The 10,346-nt window shown below is 49.5% G+C and overlaps 1 protein-coding gene across 2 annotated transcripts in view; it reads left to right on the forward strand.

The window, feature by feature from the left end:
* LOC101688556 (cytochrome c oxidase assembly factor 8) overlaps positions 1 to 9,782 on the forward strand; it is a 24,142-nt gene extending 14,360 nt beyond the window's left edge. Inside the window, exons 2-5 of one of the 2 annotated variants that reach the window (XM_004754626.3) lie at positions 1,953 to 2,150; positions 2,762 to 2,825; positions 7,905 to 7,995; positions 9,399 to 9,782. In XM_004754626.3, the coding sequence (XP_004754683.1) occupies positions 1,953 to 2,150; positions 2,762 to 2,825; positions 7,905 to 7,995; positions 9,399 to 9,516 (471 nt within the window). In that variant the 3' untranslated portion in view covers positions 9,517 to 9,782. The remainder of the gene's footprint in view (positions 1 to 1,952; positions 2,151 to 2,761; positions 2,826 to 7,904; positions 7,996 to 9,398) is intronic. The other variant, XM_013057367.2, reaches the window with a different exon arrangement.
* Positions 9,783 to 10,346: the final 564 nt, after the last annotated feature.

Raw genomic sequence — 10,346 nt, forward strand, 5'->3', positions numbered from 1 at the left:
AATGCCCATTTGGTGAGGTGTGGTTTTTGTTGTTTTTTTTTTAAGATTTGTGTATTTATTTGACAGAGATCACAAGCAGGCAGAGAGGCAGGTGGGGGCAGGCGGTGGCGGGGGGAGCAGGCTCCCTGCTGAGTAGAGAGCCGGATGTGTGGCTCTATCCCAGGACCCTGAGATCATGACCTGAGCCGAAGGTGGAGGCTTAACCCACTGAGCTAGGCACCCCCGTGATGAGTTTTGACAAACACGAATCTTTGCAGTTTTCACCCCAGTAAAAGAGCGAGACCCCCCCCCATCTCTAGTAGCCACTGATCTGATTTTTTCTGGAATGCCGCACGGTTCAGTCCCAGAGCACATGGTCTTCCGTGCCTGGCTCTTCCAGTCTGGGTATTGTTGGCTGACTCCTCCGTGCTCCTTTCTGTTGCTGCGAGACCGTGCGTGGGAGACACTGTTATTGGAGGCAGAAGGCGGGGTCAGTAGTTGTTGTTGTTTTAAATAACTTAGAAGAGATTTCTAGGGGCACCTGGGAGGCTCAGTGGCTTAAACCTCTGCTTCCCCCTCTCTGCCTGCCTCTCTGCCTACTTGTGATCTCTGTCAAATAAATAAATAAATAAATAAATATTTTTTTAAAGTAAGGTTTAGAAGAGATTTCTCAATTGAGTGGTATTTTCCCCATGAGTTTTGGTTACTCTTTTAATGGACAAACGGAAGGCTAGTCTTTTGATTATTCAAGTGATCTTTTTATTTTAATACCGAGTTTGCTGCAGCCCAGTTTATATACAGCAGTACTCCCTGCTGACGAGGTGTGCGCCACACTGCGGTTCAAGGTGGAGAACGTTTCCGCCAGCCCAGGAGATGCCTTTGCAGTCCGCCCCTGTCCCCACCCCAGCGCCTGTCCCCCCAGTGTCCTGTGAGTAGAATCCTGCCGTACGCAATGTCTTGATGGTCTTGATGTGGCTTTTTCAGGGAACACGAAGCATCTGAGATTCACGTGTGTTGCACATAGTTCTCTGCTATTGAAGAGCACCCGTTGTGCGGACACGCTGTGCTTTGTTTTCCACTCACCAGGCTGTTTCCAGCTTGGGCAGTTATAAATAAAGCCACTTCCAGCAGTCATAGACAGGACGGGTGTTTCTGGGATGAGTAGGCAGGAGTGGGTCGCTGGGTTGTGTGTGAAGCGTGGTTTGCATTCCCACCCGGGACGTGGAAGAGCTCACGTGGCCTGCGTCTTCAGCAGCCTGCAGCGTTGCTGGGCACTTCTGGGGTGGTCTTGGCCATATTGAAAGGTGTGTAGTGGGCGCCTGGGTGGCTCAGTGGGTTAAAGCCTCTGCCTTTGGCTCAGGTCGTGATCCCAGGGTCCTGGGATCGAGCCTCACATTGGGCTCCCTGCTCGGCGGGGAGCCTGCTTCCTCCTCTCTCTCTGTCTGCTGCTCTGCCTACTTGTGATCTCTGTCTGTCAAATAAATAAATAAAATCTTTTTTTAAAAAAATTGGATCATCTGTTTTCTTGTTACTGATTTTTGAGAAATTTTATATATTCTGGGAACAAATCCTCTTTCAGATTTGCATGTGTTTTCCCAGTCGGGGGCTCGTGCTTTTGGTGTCGTAGCTAAATAGTGGTTGCCTAGGGTAAGATTGTAGACCCTGTCTACTGTTTGAGAAGGTAGAGGTTGTTACAGTTTTAGAGTGACCCATTTTGAGTTAGTTTTGTATATGCTGCGAAGTAAGCCCGAGGTGGTTTTTCTGCATTCAGGCTGAACTAGCCCGGCGCCGCGGCAGAACGTGCTGTACGCACTGCTCGTGTTCGTAGTGTTACGGTTCCCTCAACTTGGTGTCCTCTGACACGTGGTGTTAAACAGAGGAAGCCAATGGGGGACTTTAATAAGTCTAGACTGTTCGTTACATATATAGGGATTCGTTTAGTTTATGTTAAAACCCTGTGCATTTTGTTAAAGGTCTCAGGATTCTGCCCTCCAAGAAAATCTTGCCATGATTGGATAGGACCCCCAGATAAACATTCAAACCTTCGACCCGTTCACTTCTACGTCCCCAAAAACGAATCACCGTTGGAACAGAAGCTAAGACAATTAAGACAAGAAACACAAGAATGGAACCAACAGTTCTGGGCAAAGCAGAATTTGACATTCCGCAAGGTAAGCCTGGAGCAGAGGCTGCGGGAGGGAGAAAGAACCAGGGCGGCCACGTGGGGGCGCTCAGTCCCCTGCTGTTCCGAGTCCCGGTCCTGCCTCCTCCCTCCCTCCCCACCCCTGCCCTCGCCCTCCCGCCCTCCCTCTGCCGCGCGTCTGAGAACGGACTCGGCCGGGGTTCTTCAGTCAGTATTGCGCCTGTCCGGCAGCACTAGAACGTGTGTGTGTATGAAAATAGGGTTTGTGATGTGATCTCATTCGGAGAATTCAGAGCTGTCAGCAGCGCGCTGTTGATGAACTACTGAGAAGGAAGGAGAAATGCGCGAATCCAGAGGAACGGATTCAAGCTTTGTATGTCCAGCTGTTGGGGCAGGCTGTCTCAGACGGACTGACCCATCTTGCTCTGGATTCATAGACAGGACCTCCCAGAGTTTAGTAAACATCTAGTTTTCAAATCGTGCTTCAAGCATGGGACTTCGAACCAAATTCAGGCGGCTTAAACCGGTGTGGAGTTGGGTCCTTTCTCAGAAATCTGCAGGACCCCTCGAGCCGCGCGTCCTAGCCCAGGGGAGATGGCCAGACGAAGAAAGGGCGTTCTGATGCTTGTCTTCTTTTAGGAGAAAGAAGAATTTATTCGCTCGAGACTGAAAGCTAGAGGCCTGGACCCCAGAGCTGGATCAGGTTCGTCCCTTTGTCCTGTCTCTGCTAGCGTGCTGTGTGTGAGGGACTGCGCCAGGCGGAAAGAAAGGACGAGGAGGCGCCCGTGCGGCGCGGCGGTCCCGTGTCCGGCTCTTGGGCGCGATCTCGGCGCGCTGAGACCCAGCCCCTCACCGCAGGCCAGGCTTGACTTTGTGGGCAGTCTGCTGGAGATGCTCCTCCTCCTGCCCCTCCCTGTGCCCCTCCCCCCAAAGAAAGGATGTCCAAGGGAGGAGAGAAACCCCGGGGGCGAGTTGTGGTCTCCTTTGGGACAGGTGCTCTGAGCCTGTAATGGTGGGTCTGCCCTCCTCCTGCTCCCTCTGTTCCCCTTGGGGGAGATCGTCCTTCTCCTGATTTTAGGTCTTGCTGATCGATGCCTTCCCTCTGACCTTTGAACTTCTGTCCCAAGGCCCCCTGGTTCTGCAGCCTTTTCTGCGGAAGAGCGCCGTCTCTCTCCTAGACCAGCTCCACTCCGTGCGTTCTGACCTCAGCTCAGGCTGGTGCCCACCAGCCCCCCGGGAGTCGTAAACGTCACGGAAGCCCTCCTCAGAGCCCCCCCCATTTCTCTGTGAGGATTTCCTCTTGCACATTTCCCAGCACTCGGAGCGCTCCCTGACTGATACACCGCTTTCCTTCTGGCGCTTGCTAATTCTGTGACCGCGGTGGTAGCTTTCTGACTGGTTCTGTGACCTCCAGTCTTTAAATCAGGGGTCGGCAAACTTCCTGTAGTGGGCGAGATAGTCAGTAGTCTCATTTTCTGGGCGGTGTGGGGTCTCCGTCTCGGCTGTTCAGCTCTGCCGCTGTGTGAAAGCGGCCATGGAAAATACGTAGACTAATGGGCATGAGTGTGTTCCAGTAAAACTTGATTTCCGAGAGGGCAGGCGGTGGGCCGCATTTGGCCTGTGGGTGTAGTTTATCAACTCCTGCCTCAAATTCACTCTGCAGTGCAGCCAGACCATCCTTCCCCAAGGGCAAATTTGACATTTGTTGCTTAGCTTAGGTTTTCAGACTCCACATGACTACAGAATGGCGGCTGTGCTCTGGGTCTGGATTGAAGGCCGCCACGGCCCTGCCTGGCTACTCTCCGCACCTCGTCCCCCGTGCCCTGTGCTCGATGTGGCGAGAACACTGTGCTCTATTAGTCTCTGCTCCCCTGAGCCACCTGCTCTTTTCTGGATAGAAGATCCAGAGTAACTTTGATCATTTTCTCTTGCCATCAGTGTTAGGCCTGAATAACATTTCATAATGTTTGTTAAACAGATTTCTGCTGTCAAAACGTGATTCTCATGGAAAATCAGAAAACCATTGGCCCTAAAAGCCATGTCTCTCGTTGGGCTAAAGCGCGGTTCCCTCTCTCTCTGCTAATCCTTAGTCTGGCCAGAATCAGTTCAGGATGGAGAGCTGCGGAAGCCGGACCACATGGTGGCGGGCTCTGCCGTTGGCTGCCATCAAGGTGCTGGCTTGGCGGGCTGGAGCCGGCGGGAAAGGATGCTGGGTCCGGTCCTGACAGCACGTGGAGAGTAGCGGCTCACAGTTTCAGCCCGCAGCTGCGCTGGGTGCTACGCTGAGTCCTCTGCTGCGTCTTGTGTTTTAGTTCCCACCATGACCCAACGAAGTGGCTCCTGCGACTTTTGCCATTTTAGAGATGAGGAACCTGAGGGCAAAGTATGTAACCAAAATGACACAGTAAGTGGAGGGGCCTAGATTCTGGCCTAGTGACTTGGGTTTCCGGCGCTTGTCTGATGTGATCTTGCCCCAGTGGCTCTCAGCTTGCCCTGTGCTGTCCTGGCCCCGGACCGTGGTCACAGTTGCCACAGCCCTAAGGGAGGGGCATGCCAGCCTCAGGAGTGTGCCGTCAGGGTCGTCAGGGTCAGGGAGGCTGTGACATAACCACTCTCTGAACAGGTGGGAGAGGTGGTTTTGAGTCTTGTCATTAATATCACAGAGTTCCTGTAGATGGCGTTACCATGTACTGGAAGGTTGGGCTTAAATCAGATCTTTTAATTAACTTGGTAATGAAACAGGAAAGAATGTATCAAGGAAAGGGACACCATAAGGGGAGGCACCCACTCTGTTAGCATTTCAACCGTTTCCAGGCTGCGGTGATGGTGGTGTGGGGGGTAACACAGGCGTGTCGCCTCCATGGGCCCAGAGTACACGAGTACGGGGTCCTGCAGACTGAGGGAGGAAGAGGTCTGTTCTAATTAACGATGACGGAGAATCTGCTTCTGGCCCGAAAGAGTAAATTTGGATTCATGGCCCCTATAATATAAATAGGTTCCAAGTATTTCAAGAAGTTAATTATTAAAAATCAGTTATTTATGGATTAAAAGTTAAATACGGTATTTTTGATTGTAGAAGGTTTTTTTTTTTTTTTTTTAAGATTTTATTTGTTTATCTGACAGAGATCACAAGTAGGCAGAGAGGCAGGCAGAGATCCCAGGACCCTGGGATCATGACCTGAGCCAAACACAGACCCTTAACAACTAAGCCACCCAGGTCCGCCTAAAATTCACATTTTATTTACAATTAGTAGTAGTCAGCATTCACAGGATATGTGCGATCATCACCATATTTCATTCCAGAACATTCTCGTCACCACAAGAAAGCCCGTTCCCACTGTCAGTCAGTTTTCTTCCTCCCACCGGGTCCTGATGGCCGCTTAATCTGCTTTCTGTCCTTATGGACTTGCCTGTTCTGGACCTTTCCAGATAAATGGAAACATATAATATGTGGCCTTTGTGTCTGCTTTTCCTCTTTTTAAGATTATGTTTATTTATTGAAAGAAGGAGAGTGCGTGTGAATGGCAGGGCGTGGGGGGAGCCGAGGGAGGGACATGCAGACTCCGCGTGCTGAGCGCAGGGCCTGCCGTGGGGCTCCATCCCGTGATCTTAAGATCATGACTTGAACCAAAATCAAGAGTCAGGCATTTAACCAACGAACCAAAATCAAGAGTCGGATTTAACCAACTTAGCCACCGAGATGCCCGTGTGTCTGCCTTCTTCCCTTAAGTGCATGTTTTCAGGTTTCGTCCATGCTGTAGCATGGACCAGGATTTCAAAGATTTTTTTTGGCTGAATAATAATCTCTGGTGGGGATAGACCGCATTTTGTTTGTCCATCAGTTGATGGGCATTTGGGTTGTTTCTGCTTTTTTGACTTATGAAGACTGCTGCTGTGAGCGATTGTGTATCATACCTACAAGTGGAATTGCTGGGTCATATGGTAACCCTGTGTTTAACTTTTTGAGGAACTGCCAGGTTCCTTGCCATAGTGCTGCCCTGTATGACGTCCCCCCGGTCCCCCCGGCAGTACATGAGGGTTCCAGCTTTCCCGTGTTCTCCCCAACGTGTCCTGCTGTCTGTCTAACCATCCTAAATTACGGCCTATGATTTTAGCTGTCCTGGTGGGTGTCAGTGGTATCTTACTGACTTGATTATTTGAATTTCCCTGATGACTAGTGATACCAAGTCTCTTTTGTGCTTTTTGGAGAAATACCTATTCAGTTAATTTGCCCGTTTTTATTTTTATTTATTTATTTATTTTTTTAAAAGATTTTATTTATTTATTTGACAGAGAGAAATCACAAGTAGATGGAGAGGCAGGTAGAGAGAGAGGAAGGGAAGCAGGCTCCCTGCTGAGCAGAGAGCCCGATGCGGGACTCGATCCCAGGACCCTGAGATCATGACCTGAGCCGAAGGCAGCGGCTTAACCCACTGAGCCACCCAGGCGCCCAATTTGCCCGTTTTTAAAGTGGGTTATTCTTTTTTGTTGTTGTGATGGGTTTTTTTTTTTTTAAGAATTTTTTTAAAAAGATCTTATTTATTTATCTGACAGAGAGATCACAAATAGGCAGAGAGACAGGCAGAGGGAGAGGGAGAAGCAATCTCGGAGCCCAATACGGGGCTCAGTCCCAGGACTTTGAGATCATGACTGGAGCTGAAGGTAGAGGTTTAACCCAGTAAGCCACCCAGGCGCCCCAAGAATTTTTATTTATTTATTTGACAGAGAATGAGAGAGAGAGCACAAGCAGGTGGAGTAGCAGGTAGAGGGAGAGGGAGCAGCAGGCTCCCGGCTGAGCAAGGAGCCCGATGCAGGGCTCGATCCCTGACTCTGGGATCATGACCCAAGCTGAAGGCAGACACTTAACTGACTGAGCCAGTCTCTGTGATCTCTGTCTGTCAAATAAATAAATAAAATCTTAATAAAAAAAAAATGATGGTGTGGTGCTGACACAAGGACAGGCACAAATTTTCATCTCCTTGATTTAGTCAGTACATTTTATTTATTTATTTTTAAAGATTTTATTTATTTATTTGTTTGAGAGAGAGAGAGAGATCACAAGTAGGCAGAGAGGCAGAGAGAGAGGAGGAAGCAAACTCCCTGCTAAGCACAGATCCTGATGCGGGGCTTGATCCCAGCACCCTGGGATCATAACCTAAGCCGAAGGCAGAGGCTTAACCCATTGAGCCACCCAGGTGCCCCACTTCCTTGCATTTTTACATGAATTTTAGGGTCTGGTTGTTAGTTTCTGCCAAAAGCCAGCTGGGATTCGAGAGGGATTGTATTAAACCTGTGTGTCAGGTTCATCTCAGCAGTGTGAAGTCTTAAAAACCATGAACATTGGAATATCTTTCCATTTATTCGTGTCTTCTTTCATTTCTTTTAGCTGTGTTTTGTAGTTTTCAGTGTGTAAGTCTTAACACTTCCTCTCAAATACATTCCTGGGTCCTTTATTATTTTTGATGCTATTATAAATGGAATAGTTTTCTTCAATATGTATATATGTATATATGTTTCAGTTAAGTGAACTGTGCCCAACATGGGGTTCAAACTCATGACCCCCAGATCAAGAGTTGGTTGCTTCACCGAGTCAGCCGGGCACCCCTGGAATCGCTTTCTTAATTGCATTTTTGGCTTGTTTCTTGCTGGTGTGTAGAAAAATATAGTTGATATATGTATCTTAATCTTATATCCTGCAGCCTTGCTGATCTCTGTTAGATCAATAGTAGTTTGTGGGTCTTCCCCATTAAATCTTAATGTTTAAATTGAAATTAATTTTCAGGCCAAAAAGCAACATTAGATGCAGAAGAAATGGCTGACTTCTACAAGGAATTTTTAAGTAAAAATTTTCTGAAGCACATGTATTATAACAGGTAAGTATTTTTTTCTTAAAATCTGAATATTATATCTGTATAAGGTAGGATTATTTTTTTATTTGTATTTAGTGACATTTATGTTTATATTAAAGGTAGATGTTGCCATAAACCTAGTTTTTACACTTTTAAATAAAATTGATAGCTTAAAGATACTCGGGTGGCAACCCTATGACAGTTTGTACCCCTCGTGCTTGGACAGTGCTTTCCACTAAAGGGAACCTGGACTCTGTGGAGAAGCTGGTCTGGGGTGGGAACAGTGCCAGCTGAGTTGAGACACCTTGTATGTCCAAGTGTGGAGGCTTAGAGACCAGCAGGGTCATAGGAAAACAGCACTGGAGCCAACTGGAGGGGCTCAGGCCAGGGTTGAAGCCACTTCAGCTGCATAAAGGAAATGACCACTGTGGATTAAAATACACATCAAATATGCAAACGTCTTTGCAGTCATAACAATATTGAAAAGCTCAGTCACCTCTGGGTATAGGTAGGCAGCCAGCTGTATTCTTTGGATTCTAAAATAGGGGTGCCTGGATGGCTCAGGGGGTTTAGCCTCTGCCTTCGGCTCAGGTCATGATCTCAGGGTCCTGGGATTGAGCCCCGCATTGGGCTCCCTGCTCAGTGGGGAGCCTGCTTCCCCCTCTCTCTCTCTGCCTGCCTCTCTGCCTACTTATGATCTCTCTCTCAAATAAGTAAATTTAAAAAGTCTTAAAAGAAGAGTCTGGAATGTGTGCATTCTGTTTGGAAACCTCCCGAGCTTGGCCCATTCAGCAGCATGCAATTTCCAGCACGTTTAGTACAGTAACTCATGGGCAGGGGAGCTCGAGACTGTGAACTCTATCCCAGTATTTGCACAAGCAGCTCTGGGACTCTCTGCTTGGAGACACAAGTGGCCCAAACTCAGATCATTTAGAAAGGAGGGTGTGGAGTTGATGATGCCGGCACGTGTGGTGAGTTACCTGACGTCCGCAGAGTGCTCTGCCTCGTGCTGCCTGTGCACGTGAAGTCACCAGGATGGTCCCTGCTGAGTCCTGCCGGCCATTGGCCCCGGGGCTATACTCCCATCTCGCAGCAGTCGCCTCTCTCCTGGAATGCCGCGGGACTCTGGGCGCCCCAGGCTTCTCTCTCTCGGAGTCCTTTAGCAAAAACTAGAGGGCTGCAGCAGAATGGGAAAAGGTGGGGGTTGGGTAACACGGGGCACTCACTTTGTTGAGCCTTATTCTTGGTCTTATTCAAACCAGTGGGGGAAGGAAGGCTCTTATGGCCCATTGGGAAGAGACCGTGGGGAGAGGTGGAGGGTCAGAAGGACTTTCCTGTTGGCTGGGAACTCCCCTCCAAGGCCTGGGCACTAGTCCGCACTTCCTGGGGGGGTGTCACATGTGTCTCTCCTGTTTCTCTCTATACAGAGACTGGTACCAGCGTAATTTTGCCATCACCTTCTGCATGGGAAGAGTGGCCCTGGAGAGGGTTTGGAACAAGCTTAGGCCAAAACCAAAGGAGACAGCATGGAGGAGCCCACCCTGACCTGCCCACTCTGACCCACCCACCATCGGGGGCCGAGTTTCTGGGAGAAGCGGCTGCTTTGGGAATCCGTTCACAAGGGCTCTAGAAACCTGTAAGTGAGCTGAGTCCCACGCCTGCTTTATGGGGGCCCCTTGGCTTCTGTCAGCACAGGGTGGACTGCAGAACAGGGGGCCTGGTGAGCCACGGGCTGTGTGCCTGCCCTGACTCTGGATTCCAAGCTGGCCCTGGGTCATGGACATGATGTTAAATAAAACCCAAGCACCGTGTACCCGTGTTCTGTGTTTTTTTAATTTACCAGTTTGAAGTAGAACAGTATAAAAATACTAGTGCACACTGACCTGCATGTTCGCCTCCACTGATGGGAATGACTTGGCAGCTGGCCGCTGAGCGCACTGGGAGCTGGCTGCAGTCATACGCGCTGTGCTGTCCTGGGCCCAGCGGGCTGTGAGTCCTGGACACCCCGGGCCATGCCCTAACGAGCTGTAGCTGTCCGGGGACGCTTGCAACTGTGGACGTGGAAGCAAGTGCGGCTCCTCTGTCAGAGAGACCTCGGTTGATGGTAGAGCCCCCTTGGAGCACTTTCATCCATTTACTCTAGTGAGGTAGAGCCTCAGTTTCCAAAGCTTTACTGAACAGCTGGCTACTGGATCAGGTCCCTCTGGTTTTCAAATTAAAAAAACAAAAACAAAAACAAAAAAACGGGCGCCTGGGTGGCTCAGTGGGTTAAAGCCTCTGCCTTCGGCTCAGGTCATGATCTCAGGGTCCTGGGATCGAGTCCCACATCGGGCTCTCTGCTCAACAGGGAGCCTCCCTCCCCGTCTCTCTCCCTC

The sequence above is a fragment of the Mustela putorius genome, unplaced genomic scaffold (assembly GCF_011764305.1).
Source record: "Mustela putorius furo isolate JIRA1106 unplaced genomic scaffold, ASM1176430v1.1 tig00000129_pilon_pilon_pilon, whole genome shotgun sequence".
Classification (NCBI taxonomy): domain Eukaryota; kingdom Metazoa; phylum Chordata; class Mammalia; order Carnivora; family Mustelidae; genus Mustela; species Mustela putorius.